This window comes from Phyllostomus hastatus, unplaced genomic scaffold (genome assembly GCF_019186645.2).
Source record: "Phyllostomus hastatus isolate PE091 unplaced genomic scaffold, TTU_PhHast_1.1 phas_contig_16, whole genome shotgun sequence".
NCBI lineage: Eukaryota > Metazoa > Chordata > Mammalia > Chiroptera > Phyllostomidae > Phyllostomus > Phyllostomus hastatus.
In genome coordinates, this window is record NW_025333643.1 from 15,286,589 (window position 1) to 15,307,022 (window position 20,434).

General features: G+C 42.5%; 1 protein-coding gene across 1 annotated transcript in view; it reads right to left on the minus strand.

Moving 5' to 3' along the window:
• Nucleotides 1-309: 309 nt before the first annotated feature.
• The window catches only part of ACOX2 (acyl-CoA oxidase 2), a 33,748-nt gene continuing 13,623 nt past the window's right edge, over nt 310-20,434 (minus strand). The window contains exons 11-15 of the mRNA XM_045832289.1: nt 18,619-18,798; nt 14,884-14,989; nt 10,462-10,679; nt 3,848-3,980; nt 310-649 (exon numbers count right to left, since the gene is read on the minus strand). Of these exons, the coding sequence (XP_045688245.1) occupies nt 587-649; nt 3,848-3,980; nt 10,462-10,679; nt 14,884-14,989; nt 18,619-18,798 (700 nt within the window). The 3' untranslated portion in view covers nt 310-586. The remainder of the gene's footprint in view (nt 650-3,847; nt 3,981-10,461; nt 10,680-14,883; nt 14,990-18,618; nt 18,799-20,434) is intronic.

Genomic DNA, 20,434 nt, shown 5'->3' on the forward strand with positions numbered 1-20,434 from the left:
AGTGTTTCATATGCTGAGGCAACTGAAAATGACATGAAAAATGTTGCTTGAGTATATTTGGGTAATTTGACACAATTCTTATATGCATTTTAATTTTCTGTGGAAGAGTTGATTTTAAAATAATTGATATTTAGTTGCAGTCTTAGGGCTGTACAGTATATTTGGATTACACCAAGTATAGGCACTTTTGGAGAAGGATAGTGTTGTGCATGTGTGTGTCCTTTTAAACCCTTGAATAAGTGTGTGCTATAGATACAAATGATAACTAATGAGTCCCTGGCATTTAACAAACTATATGCTACAATTGGATAGTGCTACTATGTTTTATTGCGGGAAATTTCAAACATATTTAGAAGAGGATAGTTTAAACACTCACGTACCCATTGACTAACATCAAGAACTATTCACTCACCCCTCTTCTTCCCATGGATTATTTTGAAGTAAATCACAGGTATTTCATTCACTCCAGACTCTCTCTAGAAGGTAATGACTCTAAAAAGTACACATATATGTACTTTAAAATTTTAATGATATGTATGCCATACTATTATCACTTAATGGTGCTTCTTGAATGCTGTTGATTATCTCACAGCTTGGATCTCCAACTTTGTAGTAGTGGTCTTAGATATTTCTCATAGGCAGGGTTCCCCTGTTTGTAGAAAGAAGAGCATTATTAAGACAGAATATTTGTGCCAGAATTAATAACTTAATTTCAAATTGTTTTGAGTTTCAAAATTAATATTACATAAGATCCTTAACTTTAAAAATTATTTTAAAAATTCATTTTATGTGGACATATGGAGAAATATTTTTTTGAAAGGGCATCCTTCATTTTCTTAAGCAGATTTTAAATCGTGGGTGCAGGTGGCCAATTGAAAAACAGTTATCATTTGCTTTTGGAATTTAATACAAATAAAGAGCTCAACTCTTTGAGGCTCTTTGAAATTGAACATTAGCCATATAAACCAAGGAATGAGAAGGTGGAATCAAGTAAGTAAGATTCTGTATCAGAATAGGTTCTCCCTATTTTCTCTCTTTTTAAAAAAAGATGTTATTTGTTTGTTTTTTTAGAGAGATTGGGAGTGGGCGAAAGAGAGGGAGAGGAACTTCTATGTGAGAAACATCATTGGTAGCCTCTTGGCATGTGTCCCAACTGGGGACTGAACCCACAACCCAGGCATGTGCCCTGAATGGAAATCTAACCGGCAAGCTTTTGGATTGCTGGACAGCACCCAACCCTCTGAGCCACTCTAGTCAGGGCTCCCCATTACTTTCTAATATAATGTTTTGTTCCTTCACAGCCCTGTTCTCATCTTTTGTAATATTTACTTGTTTATTTTTTGCCTCTCAAGGCTGAAACTCCTTGAAAACAGTGTCTGTAACTCTTGTTCTCCACTGTATCCTTAGATCCTAGAATAGTTTCTGGCACATAGTATTTGCTCAATAAATATGTGGGATGAGTGAATGAATCAGTAACTGTGTCCATTAATGCATCTAGCAAGTACTTGGACAAACTTTTACAATAGAATAATTTTGGGGAAATAGGAATCTTGTTTTGAGATCATGCCCAGTGTTTCCTCCACTGCTTGCATCTGTAGGAAATCACTTAGATATGAGTTCATGTGGGGAGGGTAACAGCTTTTTGCTGTTCACTTTGGAAAAACTGGGTTGAAATAGCATCCAGACAGGGAAAAAGCCAATAAACCAGATACCATGGCTCAACTAAACCATGGAAGAGTGCCTCATTCAGTCTTGGGAGAAAGCTCGTCACTTACCTTCCCAGACAGAAGAGCGACTGGCTTAGGATTCTGAGACATTTAATTTAGCATGGTACCTTTTCTTTTGGTGGAAAATGTTAGTGAAATAGACCCCCATTTGCACCTTTGTGTCAACAAGGCATGTTTTAACATAGCTATTTTAATTTATTTGAAATATGCATAGTGTACCTTTTTCAACTAGTGCAAATGAAAAATGCCTTTCACTGCAGTTTCAAAATTATCTTCAGTGGATTAAAAAAGTACACGTTAAAGGTGTTATTTTGCTGGTCTCTAGAGGAGCCAGAAATGTAAGACCATGTGCCTATATAGCAGTCAACTGAGTATCATTTTAACTAATTGGAAACAGTTCTCCAAGGTCATTTATAATCTCAGTTCTTAAACTGCTTTCATGAAAGAGCCACATTGCTGTGCCTGTCACCTTTTTAGCAAGGTAATGGAAGCTAGGATGGGGAGGTCTGCAGCATCGTGTATGTACCAGGTTCCTTTATCTTACTGTGTAGGTCTTAAAACCATGTTTACTCCATAAATGCAAAGCCTACTCTCTGTGATAGATCCAGGAGTTAGGAAGATGAAGACTCCATCCTTGCTCACAGTGAGGTGGCAGGCAAGAAAGAAAAGGGAAAAGTGAGTGGGATGAAGTGCATCAACATTTTACCAAATTTGTTGATGCTGTGGGTCAGTCATGCCTGTCATTTAAATAAGCCTGCCCTCATACAGTGTCCAGATTAAATTCTTTTAAAATAAGTATTAGAAACAGTAAAAGAACAAGAAAGTCCCCTGTGTGCTTTAGTGAACATGCAGAGTCAGAAGAACTGGCATGTTTCCTTGTGCAGTGCTAGTAAAACAGGTTTGAGCCAGGTCATGTCTGCATTTCCTGACGGGTCACAGCAAGGTAGGTTTTTCTCTGGAGTATCAAAGGGCATGCATTTATCTTCAGACCACAGGAGCTATTCTTGGGTGGGAGGACTGCTGTAGTTTCATGCCAGGATTTAAATATTAGAAAGTAAAGAGATCTAAGCATTAGAAAAAGTAAAACAACTAGTGTTAGCTTAACTGTACTAAGCAGTAAATGTATCATGCCTTCTTTAGTGAGTTGTTTCTATTTCCTTGTAGTCAAAAGGGTGCCTTCCTGGAGTCAGAATGACCGAAATGGATTGGCCTTCTGTAAGAGAATGGGTAAGAATGGATTGGCCAACCATCTTCGGCATAACCTGTCGTGTTATAACTTTAGATGATCCTGTTAAATTAAACTCTGAGGTATGACAGAATGCAAAATGTTAAGAGCAAGTCTAACACTTTGGTAGGTATGAAGACTGAGAGTTGCCAATTTGATGAGGTGTTAAGGCACCTTTTCTGAAATTTGACCTAAGAGGTAAAAGAGTAAGTTTCACTATCTGAGTAACATATTTTCATGATAGAACTTAAAATAATCTGTTGTGTTCCTAGAATATTGATCCCTCAAATTCTAAATACCTTGTTTATTTCTTAACTCCTGTTAATGTACTGGACTGTAATGTAATGTACTGGGCTTTGCTGGGCTACTGATGGCAATGTAGCAGCTTTCTGTGTTCCTGGGATTGTGTTCCTTAAAGGGAAGAGGAAGGAGGCATCTCAGCAGGGAGTCAGGTCTGAGAGAGACTCTCCAGTCCATCCAAGCTTCCTATCGCCTGTGAATACCCACTTTTATCAACATAAAACATAGTTAAGAGCCTAAAAATGAGATGAGGCATGATTTATCTTATTTTTGTTACTTAAAAACCAGTTTGCCATTATGTGCGTAGGTCCTTGGGTGTGTCAAGCCATGATTTAAAGCTTGGATCTTCCTCCTAATTCCCTTTATCAAATTCTGAGCATTGCACTTTGCTGATTCCAGTCCAGACTCAGAGTTCCTGCCAGGCCACACCCCCTCCTGATTTCTTTTATGTATTCTCAAAATATTTTAAACAGATATAATATGCCAAGCGATTTCTAACCTAGTGGGAATCAATTAAAATGGGAAGACACAGGGAGGTGCAGTCACTGCTTGTTTTCTGCTCCCTTGCGTAATTTATAACATTCTACTCAACTACCTGAGTATTGGTTGGTGCTGTCTGAGCCCAATGGAACAGACGTTCATAGACATTTCCGTCGTAACAGCCAAGTGCCGAATTTAAACACTGATCCGTGAAGTCGAAAGCATCAGTTAACAAGATGGCATCCTTCCTGAGGGGGGAAAAAAATAGTCTGTGAGTATTTTAGACTGCTCTTATGAATCTGATTAATCTGGGATGGTGAATAATAACACTTAATTAGAGGTAACATCATTATTTAATTTTGAACAAGTCAGGTTTTTTTTTCAAGTTTTTAGTTTTGATCAGTTATAGTGCAGCATAAAGAATCAAGTAGTTCTTTAAGGCTTGTTATTTAAAATCACCATGTCCTTGTCTCACCCCCATCTCTGAACGCCCCATCTCCACCCAGAGGCAATCAGTTTCAGTCTTTTAACTGATATTTTTGGTTTTTACCTGAATGTCTCTAAATACCTTGTTTGTATTTCTGTTTCTTGTTTGTTCACTTTTAGATATTATATGTTGACTCGCCATTACCAAAGATGAGGATTTGTTTTTAGCACCCTTCTTCTCACCCCTACCTGTCATCCCCCCACCCCAACCTGTGCTTCCTCCTCTTCACCTTCCTGCCTCCCAATTTTGGCCACACTAATATTCAGTGCTTAAATTAGGACCACACACATCCTATATATTATTACAATTCTATGTTTCCTGCTCACAGCCGGGCCAGGTCCCCACCACACGTCTCCCATTACAGTGACTCACCTTTGGGCCCCTGCTCTCCAGCTCTGCTGTCACTAATTAGTGATTTCACTGTCTGTGCGGGCATACCTCTAACGCCCAGCTTCTCAGTCCCTCAAATCTGCCGCTCCATTGACCTCATTCTACAGCTTCTGTCACTCTGCCAAGATCACACACCGGGACTCATCACCAACGTTTGCAACTTCTCAAAAAACCTCAAACACGCTCCTTTCTCTGACTCCTGTCTCTTTAGCTTACCCTCTCTAGTGTTCTGACTTCTGTATTCATATTTCCCTTTCAAGCAACAAGATGTGTTTTCTTTTAACCTGTTGAATGAAGTATTTTAAAAAACGTTTACTTGCTTGCCTTCCTTTTGTAGCATAGGACGTAAAATATAATAATGTGATTATTTGTTTACACTCTTCCCTAACTCTTGTTTCACAAAGCATTTGAAATGACTGGGATACTGTGCCTACTTTAATCTTTCTGCATGACCCTATATTGTCATCATGAGGTGATTTCATATAGAGCTGTATATAATTCTTTGACCCTTCTGGCACCCACCACCTATATAAATGTCCTTCAACCCCGTGTGGTCTCACTTTCCTCCTTATCCAGCTGAAATTTCATGGTTTGTATGTTCACTCCCTCAAAAATGTATTCAGTAATTTTCTTGCTTTGTCGTACTTGTTTGGCAAAACCCCATCCTTCATTATCTTTGATTTTCTGCTGACTTTGTGGTGTCACCTTTGTGGCTGTGGCTGGGAGAACCAACACTGACCGGGGTAAATGGTGCTCAAGCAGGCCTGTATTGTTGCCCAGCATTCCTATTACAGTGCTCTAGTTCATTTACTTCTTTATTCTTAGATGATTATTTCACACTTCCTCAACCTACACTCCTCACCTCTCCAACTCTTACCTAAATGTCTTTGCTTCCTATTCCACTGATAAGATAGAAGTGGTAAGAGCATTTCTGTAAGTTCCCATCCATTCATTTATACATACAGTGCTATTTCTCTTAGTACAAGCCAACTGCCCAGGCTTCCACCTCAGGCCAGTCCTTTCTTGTTTACGAGAGAACAATGTTCCAGAAATTCTGCTTTCCCCTACAACACAGGTGGCAAACACAAGGCCCGTGGGCTGAATCTGGCCCTCCACCTTGTTTTATCCTGCTATGTACCTTGTCTCTACCTGGCGGCAGCGCCAAGCTCCTTGCCCCTAGTTAAGGAGTAGTTACATTCATACGGTCCTAAAATTACATTCTGCCCTTTGAAGGCAACCGTGAGGCTGATGTGGCCCCCGGTGAAAATGAGTTGACACCCTTGCCCTACAATATCAACATTTCCATTAGGGTACAAACTGTATCATTTCCATCAGGATACAAACATATTATCATTTCTCCCATCTTAAAAATAAGCTTTGACTCTGTCTCCATCATCTATCCCATATCTCGACCCTCCCTTTATGACACTTTTTGAAAGTGTCATTTATGCTTGCTGTTTCCACTTCTTTTTGCCTGTTCTCTTGAACTAGATCTGTTCAGGTTTTCACCCCCACCACTCCACTGAATACCTCTCCTTAGAGTCACCCTATTATGATCTTCGGAGGGGCCCAAGACTCAGTACTTGGGCTGCTTCATACACTCACTCCTTGTGAGATCTTCTCATGGCTTTAAATACCAGCCATATGCCAGTAACTTCCAAACTTCTCTCCCTAGTCTCACTTACCTGCTTACTAACATCTTACATGATTTCTAACAGGCCCTTTAAACTTCATGTTTCAAAACCAAACTCCTGATCTTTTAGACCTTCCCCTGTCCAACAGGCCCAAACTTGGCCCTCCTATAGTCTTCCCCATTTATAGTTAATGGCAACTCTCTCCTGGCCAAAAACCTGAACTCCTCTCGGTCTGTTACATCCCATATCCAATATGTCAGCAAAACCTCTTTTATCTTCAAAATATTTCCCAGCTTTAACTTCTTCTCACCACCTCCAATGCTATCACCCTGGAACAGTCTACTGTCATCTTTCTCCTGGATTATTGTAGCAGCCTTCTAATTGGTCTCCCTGCTTTTTCCTCTTGTCTCCTCTCCCCAGTCAATTCTTAATGTGGCAGCTGGAATGAGCCTTTAGAAATATATGTCAGATTACTTCAGACTGTGTCTGTCCTATGCACAAACCCTCGTGTTCTCACATAAAGTAAAAGTCAAAATCTTAAGTCTTTGCAATGATCCACACCCTCTCCTCTGCCCCTCTCAGTATGCCCTTAACTTTGTGACCTCTCCTCTCATTCTCCATCTTAGTCATTCCTTTCCAGCCTCTATGGCCTCTTCTCTGTTCTCTGGATCGAGGTGCCAAGCATACTGTGGCCTCTGACATTTGTACTTATTCTCTGCTTGGAATGCCCTTTCCCCAGCCAGCCATGTGCATGGCTCATCTCACCTCCCCCCTTCAGATCATTTCTCAGATGTTACCCTCCCTCGGTGGCCTTCTTTGACCTATTTAAATTACAGTCACATCCCATCTCACCCCCAGCATTCCTGACTCCTTTTCCTGCTATCCGCTTCTTCACGTCATTGATCACTATTGGGTACATCGTATATTTGACTTACACTTTACACCTGTGTTTGTCTCCTCTCCTAGGCTGTAAGCATTTGTGCCCTTTTCAACCTGAAACTCATATCCCTCATTTGAGGAGTGTTTTCTTGAATTATTTTATTAATGATCTGCTCCCTCCTGTTTTCTCTGGCTTCTGTCTCTAGACCTGTTTTCCAGACAATGGACAGTTTGGATCAGTCCTCTCACTATTTTTATTTTTATTTTTTCTCTCCTATTTTTGTCATTTTGCTTTCTTTTGAGATTTCTTCAATTTTATCTTTCAGTCTTTTGGTTGAGATTTTCATTGCCACTCTCATTTTTTAATTTCATAGAACTTTTCTTTTTCACCATTACTTTTTCATAGGAAATGAAATTCTTATTTTATGGTTACAATATCTCTTCCTAACTCTTTGAAGATATTATTGATCTTTTAAAAAAAGTTTTTTCTTGCTGAAGATTCTGCTGTGCCTTGAGTTGCCTCACCCTTGCTTTGGTCTGTCAGTCAGGGACTTTCCTCCAGGGTCAAGCATAGCTAAAAGTGGGGTGTCAACTAGCTGATTAGAAGTCTGGGTGTGCTTGTCAATGTAGGGTGACTATGGGGTGAATTGGGTAGACATTTGGGGACCGTGGCATCAGTCTTTAGATCTCTCTTCTTTGAACTGGTCAGATTCTACAGAGAATGATCATGTTACCATCTTCCTGCATGGAAGTAGCCCAGCAGCCAGTTTTCTGGGAACCATGGGAAAAGAGGTCTGGGGAGGGGGACATTGGCATTGGGCCTATAAACATTTACTGAAGCCTCTGTTTTCTGTAGGATAGCCTCATTCTCAGCTGTGCCTGATGCTCTGTAGTTCACAGACCCTCGGTTTACTTGTCTGCCAGGATAGGGTCAAGGAAGTCTTAAAACTACTCACAGAGGGGAGCTGGGCTCTCTCTGAAGTGGACTTTGAACCCATCCTCTCAGTCACCTTTACCCCCATTGCCAGAAGGACACAGTTCTAGTTCTCAGGCCCCTTTGGTGTGACTTGCTGTTCCCACTTCTGGGGAATGATTCGTTCTTCTCAGGTCTGCTAAGTCGCTGTTCATCTATTTCCAACTTTCACGTTTCTTTTCCTGTTCTTTTTGTGGGTTTAGGCATTTGTAAAAATCTTAACTCTTTGCCAATGTTTTAGTGAGGTTTCAGGAGGGCACCAAGTAAATGCATATGTTCAGTCTGTAAGTCCACCAACTGAGGTTTTACGATCACTTAAACAACTAAAAACTATTTGGGTCAGTTCATTTCCATTACGTAGAGAGCTGGTTCTTAGTGGCACTTAGAATAGTGTGCCATCCTTCATTTGTCACTGCAGAAACCTGAGGGTGACGCTGAATAATCAAGGCAGGGAATTGTGACATGGAACTGAGAAAAGCATGAGGTTTGTTATATACCTAATTAATTACCTGATAGGAGTAGGAAGGTTACTTAGGAACCAAAATGTGAGTAAATCAGTTTTTGTGTTTGATGCCTGCATAAACCGTCTGCATCAGTGCTGTCTGCCTTGTCTTGAACTGTAAGTTTCTTGAGCCCAGTCAAGCACTTAGAAGTGTTGTTGCAGATAAAAATCCTGCTTCCAAGGTGTTAAGGTGACCTTTCCTTTGTGTTTCATCACCAGTGCCATTGTTGTCTTCATGTGCTTTTAAATGCCAAGCTTCTTGAAAGTTGGATGCACTTGGCCTTAAATGGTGCAATACTCAATTATACTATTAACGGTTTCTACCACTGGATTCTTAGTTATATTAGGAAAAGTTTAATACCTGGGGCATAATTGTATCAAATATATTTTTTTGATGGTTTAATTGAACCTTTACCAACCACCAACTCTCTGTGAGGTGCTTATGTGGAGTCATAAATGGTATGCAACATGTTGCATCCTGTTAGAAATAAAATAATTTGGTCAGTTTTTTCTTTAAAAAAAGATTTTATTTATTTATTTTTAGAGAGAGGGGGAGAGAGAGAGGGACAGAAACATCAATGTGTGGTTATCTCTCATGTGGCCCTCACTGGGGACCTGGCCTGCAACCCAGGCATGTGCCCTGACTGGGAATTGAACCGGCGACCCTTTGGTTCACAGCCCCAGCTCAATCCACTGAGCTACACCAGCCATGGCTAGTTTTTTCTTTTAACTTCTATCATGAGTATATTATTATTTTTTAAATTTCAAAATCTTTTAAAAAATTCTCTTAGTTTTACTAATAATGTGAACTCTTGGAGGTTCTGGGGGGGAAGTCACACATGTGAGTCACCCCTCCTCCGCCCAGTACAAGCATCGTATTTCCTCAGAAAAGGTTGTGTTCTCAAGTTACCCATTTTTAATATTAATGGACAATGGTGACTAATTTCTATTGTTTTAATTTCTGTTTTTTCTACTACCCTGGTGAGGTTGGGGCTTTGGTTTTGATATGTTTTTAAATCATTGCATTAGTATGTTATGACCCTAAACTGCATTACATTAATGTTGCATTTAAAAGCTATTTGTGTTATTGTTCTATGAATCAGTATATGAATTACAAGGTTGTAAAAAAAATTTTATCTTGAAGCTAAGGTAGGATTAAAGTAAGTTTAGTCAACTTAGTAAGGGTTTGCTTAAGCTCATTGAACAAAGACAAGGATATATTTGAAATAAACAGTAGCCCAACCTTAACCTTAACATATGGCTTAAGAGTGTATGCTCTGGGGTCAGACAGGCCCCAGTTGTACCTGGCTCCTCCTCTGGCTAATTATGTGACCTTGGGCAAAGTATTTAACTCTGCTAAGCCTGGATTTCCTCCCCAGTAAAATGGGAAGATTAATAGTATCCACTTCAAAAGGCGGTAAGGATTCAATGAGGTGATGTATGTGAAAGCTTTTGGCATAGTGCCTGGCATACATAAGTGCTCCTTAAATATTAGCTATCATTAGGACTCATTATTATTAACACATATTATTCCTATGTAGTGGTCTTCATTTTATTCATATTCCTTAGATATTATTCCTATTTCTTGACAGTACAGAATGTTCTTGAAGAACATTCAGTTGAGGTAGCTAGATAATTTATCCTTGGGCATTTTTATTTCTATTTTTTTTCCAATTTAAAAAATTAACCCATAATGCTTTATGTTGATACAATAATGCTCAGTTACAAACCTCTTTAGGTCTGTTGTTGCCTTTGCCAGACCTCATTGAGCAAGGTTTGGAGCTGAAAGTTTTTGAGTTTGAAGTGAACAAAGGGTCTAGGGTTATTTTCTGAAGACTACCACGTTTGAGGGCCAGCCACTCACCGGATGAGGAGGAGCACGTCCAGGTAGGCTGTTCTCACCACATCTACTTGGGCCCCAGACAGGAAGCCATCATGGAGAAAGTCGCCTGTGTTAGACAGGATGCCATGCAAAGCAAAGAGATCACAGAGGTGTTTGAGTGCCTGCTGAATGGCTGGCTCATTGTCTAGTTTCTCCAGAGCTTCTGTAAAACTCTTCACAGCGACATAGTAGCAGTGTGCCTACAAAGACACAAAGATGCATTAGCCTCTCAAGTTCTGGTTTCTGACTCCAGAAGTCATCCTGGAACTTGGCATGACTGCTGGAATGAGCCTGCTGTGGCCATGTGTTTCCCAGCAGGCTGCCAAGCAACTGCCTTTGCTCCTAGCTCACTATGCCCTTTTGATAGTGTATGTGGCGCACATGTGCATGTTGGGGGCTGATGGGCTCTGGAACTTGGCCTTTAGTTTTCTCATTTTGCTGTGGGCAGTTTCAAGTAGGTTTGAAAGTAGAAAGAATACACCAGAATTGGAGGCTGGCCTGGGGATAGTGGAGGACAGCACCACTTTTCTCAAGAAGGCAGCTGTTAATTGTCTGCTGTGGATCAATGCAGTGGGCGGGTGGGGGTGTGTGTACATGTACACTCATGCATGTGCACACATGTGTGTGCCTTGGGTGAAAAACGAGGGGTTCTAGATGTAAGTGAAAATTATCCCAGCTAGAGAGTAAACTCCTTGAGATAGTGCGGTTATTTAGCCCATATGCAACAGTCTGGCTCCAGTAGTAATTAAAATAACCAGTTGAGAGCCCCCTCAACCAGGTGAGAGCCCCCTCTGGCAGCCAGGCTTCTTCCCTGGGACCCCCTCCTCCCCACAGCCCAACAACTAAAGCATTAGTGCCTGACCCAGAGGAGGCTCTCCAGACTTTGCTTCCCTTAGGTCTGAAACGCTTTCTGATAGGTTGGTGTCTCTTCCCTTCTCTGCCAAGACAAATAGTAGGATGTGTGAGTTCCATGGGGTAAGAGCAGTAAGGAGAGCATGTAAAACTGGTCTCAAATATTTATGTGCCTATGGATTACCTGGGGATCTTGTAAAAATGCAAATTCTAGGATACATAATGCATACATTCTAACAAGCTCATGCTGCTAGTAGTGACTTTTAGTAGCAGGTTTAGAGTGTCATGAGGGTTCAAAGGGGACAAGGGGAGAAGGAATGGGTCATACCAGGATGAGGGAACTGCATGTGCAAAGGGCAGTCCTTTCAGGAGGCTGCAAGCAATTTAACCAGACTGAAGCACTGGGGTGTAATATGATGAGAGGCACCCAGGTAATGAAGGGCTGTGAATGACAGGTCGGGTTTTATTCTGTGGGGGTTGGCAGCCACCAATCTTTTACAGGCCAGAGATATGATCAGATTTTTCACTTGGAAAGAATTTGCCTTTTCCAGAGAGGCTTCACATGGGTGCTAATGACACCAGTTTGCCACCTAGGCCTGTGTTCACAACCATGCTGGGTTTGCAATGTTTGAATATTTGAAGAGGAGCAGATGTGTTCTCCTGACCCTGCCAGGCCCAAGAGCCTTTGGTATTCCAACTGGATAGTTTGGCAAACCTGGAGACTCTCAATTTTTTCACCTAGGCTCTGTTTCCCCGATCTAGCCTGAGTGCTATATGCCTCAAGTCTCAGAGCCTCAGGCTGAGGAATGGAGGGATGAAGAGCCACAGGAGGGCCCAGGCTTCTCCCTTGGAAACAGGATGTGGACCAGAGAGAGGAGGTGGCCTCTACACCTCAGCGAAAGGCTGAGTTAAACCTTGAACACAATGAACTTTGTTTACTGTGGTGTGTGTTGACTTAAATCTTACCTCCTGCCTAATTTGGGGGCAGGGTGGATGTATAGTATTTGTACACTAGGTACCTCTCTAAATTTTTATATGCATTAACTCATTTAATCTTCATAATAATCTTACAAGGTAGGTACTATTATTAGCTCTGTTGTGCAAATGAGGAGACTGAGGCATGGAGAGAGATGTTCCTTGCCCAAGGTCCCATGGCTGGTAAGTGGTAGCAACGTGATCCAAACTAGGGCAGTCACCTCCTGGTTAAGAGTCTCTACTATCTTATTAAAAAAGTTAATTTATTTTCCAATTACAGTTGACATACAATATTGTATTAGTTTCAGGTATACGACATAGTGATTAGACATGTACATACCTTATGAAATGATCACCCCAATAAGTCTAGTTCCCACTGGACACCACACATTGTTATTATGATATTACTGACTGCATATCCTATGCTGTACTTTACATCTCTGTGTGGTCTCTACTCTTACCTGTTGCCCTGTGTTGCCAAAGCCACCAGAGACAGGCTGGATTATACTGAGTGCCGCATTTGCTCCAGAGCTCCTAGGGACTAACATCTCTCCTAGGCAGGGGCTGAGATTACAGGATCACAGCCCATCAGGGCCTAAAAGGGCTCTTCCATGCCCCCTTGCTATACTGACAGGAAAGTGAAAGCCCAGAGAGGGAAGGACTCTCTGAGATCACAGAGCTCCAGACCTTAGGCCTGGGCTCGCTCTGCTCGTTCTTGTCAACCCCTCTGCCACTGTTCCCTGCTCCTCTTGTGTTGCTGTCCCTCTCTACCTGTACATTTATGGTTTGCAGATGGGACCCTGCTGGGTGCTTGGGGCTTCTGTAGAGTAGATGGCCTCCTGAAGTACCAAGTCCAGAGGTTGCAGATTTCTCTGTCCATTATGACTTTGGAGACTCTGGGCATCACCTGCCCAGGAAGCCCAGGGACTTATCCTTTGTCTGCCAGAGTGGGGCTCCCCTCCCTCACTAATGCACAGTGGCTCCCTGAGAGCATGGCTTGCATCCCTGGGGCAAAAGGAAAGGAAAGCATCTTAGCCATTTCCTACCTCTGGGACTAACTTTCCTGAATTCTGTGTCCTCATCCTTAAAACAGAGATTATGCTACCGTGTCTCCCAGGGTTGTGTGTATTCAGTGAAGTACCTGATAAACAGTGTCTGGTCCGTTTGAAGGCAGGACATAGGTTTGGACTGTGGATGAGTAATGTGCAGCTGTGGTTCCTTTCTTGGTAATCTGGTGACAGCACAGCCTTGGCTCACCCTCCTTTTGTGTTGATAGGACATTTAGCACAGCAGGGAGTGTCCCTTCGGGGGACTGAGCAGAACCTAGGTTGGCAGAGTTAATACCTGCACCTGCCAATGTGATGGACATGGCAGGGCACCAGGTGGCGCTCATGTCCAGCCTGCCGACCAGCCCTGCCTCATGATGGCCAAGGCAAACTTCAGAGCTCTCCATTTTTAAGGCTGCCATTTTTGGGGCCCAATGCCTGATGATTGAAATGATCCCCTTGGTTTTCCAGCTGCTTAAGCTGGAGCTCAGGAATCATTTTTATTTTCTTTTACCCCCTTAATATCTCTGCATCTACCCACTTCTCTCCATGCCCTTTGACAAGTTCATGGTCAGGCCCACTCTCAGCCCTCACCCAGACTGCTACTACCCTCTTGTAACTGGCCTCTAGCCTTCAGTCCATTCCTCCCCTGCAACCTGAATAATCCTTCTAGAAAGAAACTGATCAGTTCAGTCTCTTCCCCCATACAAGCTCCACAAAGGCTTCCCATCGGCATTAAAATAAAACCCAAACTTCTCACAATTGGTGCAGAAGGTCCCAGGCCTTACCTGTCTTTCCTCATCCTTCCTTCCTCTCCCCATTTCAGTCTTCTTCCTTTAGCTTCTCCTGGGAAGAATTTGCCTTGCACCTGAGCACCACACCTTTTCTTGCCTCCTCCTTTTGCACCTACTGTGCCCTTTGCCCAGAAACCTTCCTCTCCAAAGCCACAGCCTGCACCTGTTGCCTGGCTGATTTCAGCTCATCCTTGAAGACTTGGCCGATATGTCTCTTCTGGGAAGACTTTCTGACTCTGCAGGATGGGTAGACACACCTGCCCTGGGTCCTGTGTCAGCCTGCATTTCCCCAGCACAGCACTTCCTTGATTGTTGCTGCCATTGGGCACTGTGAGCCCCCAGGACCCAGCCCGATATCCAGTGTTTAGTGTATGCTCAAATATTTGCTGGCTGACTGTGATGCACACACACAAAACATAGTGAGAATTGAATCAGACTTCTAAGGATTGCCTGTGGGACTAACAAGGAGACTTGACCTGCTTTTCTATCTGGGAGGAAATATTTGAACAACCTGAAGCAAATCCAATAACACTGCCTCATTACGTTTTTCCCTAAGAGCTGCCAGCAAGATTGCTTTGGAGTTAAATCCTTTAATTAAAATACCTTGGACTAGAGTCTTGGAAGTGAAATGAGGGCAGTGGCTTAGCAGGGCTGGAGAATAAAGGCAGGGCTCAGAATTTCTAGTTTACTGGGGAAAAAAACTGGTCCCTTTCAGCTTGGGCTGGCGGGCAGCTCACCTTAGCAGCCTGGATGTGTATGACTGCAGTCCTGTTCCATGCCTCGTGCTTGTCAGTACCAGATTGCAGCAGAGCCTGTAAATGGTGCACTGAGTCCTTTATGAGCCTGAAGGCCAAAGAAAAAAGTTCAGCTTCTTGACTGAGTGGGAAAGAGACTGATGGTGTTTGGTCCCTCAGAAAGTAGAAATAATTCCCATTTATTAACCATTTGTACAAAGCTAAACTCTTGATATATATGATCTCTTTAACTCTTTCCAGGGCAGGCATTCCCAGTTACAGTGGGGAAAACTGCACCCCAGGAGAGGTTAATTCCCTGGGCCAGGGTCCCACAGCTACTAAGAAAACTAAGAAATGCAGTTCATAACCTTGGAGCTATAGAGCCTCAGGGCTCCAGGCTAGGCACTGCCGCCTCTTCCTGACGCAGACTCCGTGCTGTTTTCAGGCCATTCTGCTGACTGACTTCCTGGGGCTGAGCAATGAGAATGGTTTTTCTCTAAAGACTAATGAGGCCTGCCAGTCACCTTGCGGCCTCCCCATTCTACCTAAGGGACTCCAAAATAAAAGAAAGCTAATCCTTGTCTTCCAAACTACTAAAGTGGTCCTTTGCCATTTACTTAACCTTTACTCTTTTATTTTCTGTTTCCTGCCCATCTACTCATGATCCTTGGAATTTGTAGGCAAAGCAAACTGGCTATTTTTTAATTTTTTGATTCTTATTTAAATATATTTAATTGTGCTATTATAGCTGTCCCATTTCCCCCCTTTATTTTCCTGCGCCCTACACACACCCCATTCCACCTTCATCCCCTCCCCCCTTAGTTCTGTCCATGGGTTGTACATAGAAGTCCTTTGGCTTCTCCATTTCCCATACTGTTCTTAACCTCCCCCTGTCTTATTTTGTACCTAGCATTTATGCTTCTTATTCCCTGTAGCTTTTCCCCTATTCCCCCTCCCCCCTCCCTGCTGATAACCCTCCATGTGATCTCCATTTCTGTGGTTCTGTTTCTGTTCTAGTTGTTTGCTTAGTTTACTTCTGTTTTTTTTTTTTTAGGTTCAGTTGTTGATAGTTGTGAGTTTGTAGTCATTTTACTGTTCATATTTTTTATTTTCTTCTTTTGCTTAGATAAGTCCCTTTAACATTTCATATAATAAGAGCTTGGTGATGATGAATTTCTTTAACTTGACCTTATCTGGGAAGCACTTTATCTGCCCTTCCATTCTAAATGATAGCTTTGCTGGATAGAGTAATCTTGAATGTAGGTCCTTGCCTTTCATGATGTGGAATACTTCTTTCCAGCCCCTTCTTGCCTGCAAGGTTTCTTTTGAGAAATCAGCTGACAATCTTATGGGAACGCATCCTTGTAGGTAACTGTCTCCTTTTCTACTGCTTCTTTTAAGATTCTCTCCTTATCTTTAACGTTGGGTAATATAATGATGTGCCTTGGTGTGTGCTTCTTTGGGTCCAACTTCTTTGGGACTCTCTGAGCTTCCTGGACTTCCTGGAAGTCTATTTCCTTCGCCAGATTAGGGAAATTCTTCGTTATTTTTTCAAGTAAGTTTTCCATTTCTTGCTCTTCCTCTTGTCTTTCTGGTACCCCTATGATTTGGATGTTGGAATGTTTAGAGTTGTCCTGGAGGTTCCTAAGCCTCTCCTCATTTTTTTGAATTCTTGTTTCTTCATTCTGTTCTGATTGGATGTTTATTTCTTCCTCCTGCTGCAAACCATTGATTTGAGTCCTGGTTTCCTTCCTGTCACTTTTAACTCCCTGTACATTTTCCTTTATTTCACTTTGCATAGCCTTCACTTTTTCCTCTATTTTGCACCCATACTCAACCATTTCTGTGAGCATCCTGATCACCAGTGTTTTGAACTGTGCGTATGATAGGTTGGTTATCTCTTCATTGCGTAGTTGTATTTTTTCTGGAACTTTGATCTATTCTTTCATTTGGGATATATTTTTTTGTCTCATGTGCCTGTTACATAGTAAGGGGCTGGAGCCTTAGGTATTCACCAGGGCAGGGCTACCTATGTTGCTGCATTGTGGTGCTATATGTGGGGGAGGGGTCCGAGATGGAACAGTGCCACTTGCTCAGCTCTTTGCTGGCTTTCAGTCACTTTCCCCACTACCCACAAATAAATTGGGCCCTTCTGGTGCCGATTCCCAGGTGGGTGGGTTTGTATATGTCCTAGGACCATGTGGGTCTCTCCAATGAACTCTCCTGTGATGTTGGGAGTTTCTCCCACCACCCCAACCCCCATAGGGTTTTTCAGTCAGAGGTTTTGAGGCTTTATTTCCCCATGCTGGAACCCTGGGTTATTTGGTCTGTCCCACTCCCCAGTTGTTCCTCCTGGTTTATCTGCATGCAAATGTGGGACCGCCCGGTTTGCCAGCTGCTGCCTTGCCCACCCAGGTCCTGCAGTGACAGCCTTGCCTCGAGTCCTTTCCACCCCTCCTACTGGTCTGGATGAATGTTTCTTCTTTAACTCCTTGGTTGTCAGACTTCCATATAGTTCGATTTTCTGTCAGTTCACATTTTTTTGTTTTTAAATTTGTTTTTCTTTTGGTTGTGCGAGGAAGCACAGTATATCTACCTATATCTCCATCTTGGCCAGAAGTCACAAACTGTCTATTAATACATTGTTTGCGGATAGTTTTTATCGTGCTTTCTACTACCAGTCAACGTAAAACATATAAATACATTTCCCACATACAATGTGTTAAGCAATATTTATTTCACTTTTTCAGGGAAGAGGTAAGTAGATGTCACATTGAGATCCAAACAAGAAGCAACATAAGGGCATTTAAGTAACTTAATTACCCTCTTATTTTGCTCTCCCCACTTCCCCCAACTAAAACCTTGGCTCTATGAGGCATGGGATTTTTATCAGACTGGCCTATCGATCAGTCCCTAGTGTCAAGAACAAAGACCTGTAATATAAATATTACAGTGCCTGGCATATTGTAGTCACTTAATAAATATTTGTAGAATAAATAGTGTCCCAAGTTGCTTGTGACCTTGAGAAAACTCCCATTCTGGGACCACAGGTTGGGACAGAATACCTCTTATTATATAGTGGAAATATATTTCCAGGTAGTTTTTGGTGTTTTAGGTGAGGATGGTTCACAAGTTTTTCGTTATAGGTAGTGAAATCTCCGTATTTTCCTGATGGTGCCTGTGCTGGGCCAGGACCTCTCTTCGTTCCCAGCCCCTGGCATGTTTCACCACCTCTGACATGTGCCTGACAGTGTTTGTTGAGTGATACAATGGATGCGTTCTTGGTCTTATCCTTGTTCTTTGGAGCCTGCTAGATGCTGGAAATAAACAAATTCTATCCCTTGATATAGTCATCTTTTTAAAAATGATTTTTTAGATTGGGGGATATGCCAAACATAGGAGTATGGCTTTATTTACTGGGGGTATTTACATATGGGTATATTCTTTGTATTGCAAATCAGTAAGAATCTAAAGATTTAAAAAATTTTTTGCATTGGCCAGAGAGGTAATAGCCTTCTACCAGCTTGACTAGGATGGAAAAGGGGTGGTGGTCCATGGCTCAAGGGGGTGACCTCCCCTTCTCTCTGCCCATGGTGGCAGGAGCTGAGAGGACTGAGGAGGCTGGGGAAGGGGGTGGTTTTTGGAAGAGTATCCAGGAATACCCACACAATCCCAAAGGCCCTAATGTGGGAAGGAGCCTGCCCTCAGGTGGGATGGCTCATTTCTCAGATGACTTACCTGACTGCCACATGTGCCCACGCGCTGGTGTACACCTCTGGGTGAAGGAAGTCAGCTGCCCTCCGGGCTGGGCATCTGGCCAGGTCAGGTGCTGTCAGGTATGCAACAGACTGAGGGAGAGGCCTCTTCGGTGTGGAGCCTGGGGCTGCCTGAGCATGCAGGTAGCTCTTCACCAAAAACCTAGCAGTGGGAGTGGAGGCAGGTAAGGGTAGGCAGCACTTTAGGACAGCCCAGCACCCCTCTCTCCCAGACACATGCACTTTTATCCCCTATGGCAGACCCAGGGCCACAGAGGTTCTTGCCCAGTGCCTCTTGATAATTATTTTTCACTTCAAAAAAGGTCTCCTGGCCCCCACCACACCCCAGCCAGCCTGCTATGAGGCTTTCAGGGAGGTTTGCCCCAAGGCTGGAGGCTGGAGATTCATAAGGAAGGGGGTGGGGCTGGAGCCATGGAGCTGGGCAGACACTCAGATCCTGAACATAAACCCTTTCCATATCTGAGCCAACAGAATCCTTTCTGTTGGTTAGGATCTTGCAGTTTGGGGATTTGTGATGAATTGTAGAGTGACTGTGGAAATTAAATTTTTTAAAAAATATATTTTATTGATTATGCTATTATAGCTGTCCCATTTTCCCCCCTTCACTCCCCTCCACCCTGTAGTCCCCCTCCCACCCACATTCTCCCCCTTCAGTTCATGTCCATGTGTTGTACATAGAAGTTCTTTGGCTTCTACATTTCCCATACTATTCTTAACCTCCCCCTGTCTATTTTCTACCTACCATCTATGCTACTTATTCTCTGTACCTTTTCCCCCTCTCTCCTCCTCCCATTCCCCTATTGATAACCCTCCATGTGATCTCCATTTCTGTGGTTCTGTTCCTGTTCTAGTTGTTTGCTTAGTTTGTTTTTGTTTTTGTTTTAGGTGTGGTTGTTAATAACTGTGAGTTTGCTGTCATTTTACTGTTCATATTTTTTATCTTCTTTTTCTTAGATAAGTCCCATTAACATTTCATGTAATAAGGGCTTGGTGATGATGAACTTCCTTAACTTGACCTTATCTGAGAAGCACTTTATCTGCCCTTCCATTCTAAATGAAAGCTTTGGTGGACAGAGCAATCTTGGATGTAGATCCTTGCCTTTCATGACTTGAAATACTTCTTTCCAGCCCCTTTTTGCCTGCAAGGTCTCTTTTGAGAAATCAGCTGACAGTCTGATGGGAACTTCTTTGTAGGTAAGTGTCTCCTTTTCTCTTGCTGCTTCTAAGATTCTCTCCTTAATTTTAATCTTGGGTAATGTAATTATGATGTACCTTGGTGTGTTCCTCCTTGGGTCCAACTTCTTTGGGACTCTGAGCTTCCTGGACTTCCTGGAAGTCTATTTCCTTTGCCAGATTGGGGAAGTTCTTCTTTATTATTTGTTCAAATAACTTTTCCACTTGTTGCTCTTCCTCTTGTCCTTCTGGTACCCCTATAATTTGGATGTTGGAACATTTAAAGATATCCTGGAGGTTCCTAAGCTTCTCATTTTTTTGAATTCTTGTTTCATCATTCTTTTCTGGTTGGATGTTTCTTTCTTCCTTCTGGTCCACACTGTTGATTTGAGTCCCAGTTTCCTTCCCATCACTACTGGTTCCCTGTACATTTTCCTTTATTTCACTTAGTGTGGCCTTCACTTTTCCCTCTATTTTGCACCCATACTGAACCATTTCTGTGAGCATCCTGATTACCAGTGTTTTGAACAGTGCATCTGATAGGTTGGCTATCTCTTCATTGCTTAGTTGTATTTGTACTGGAGCTTTGATCTGTTCTTTTGTTT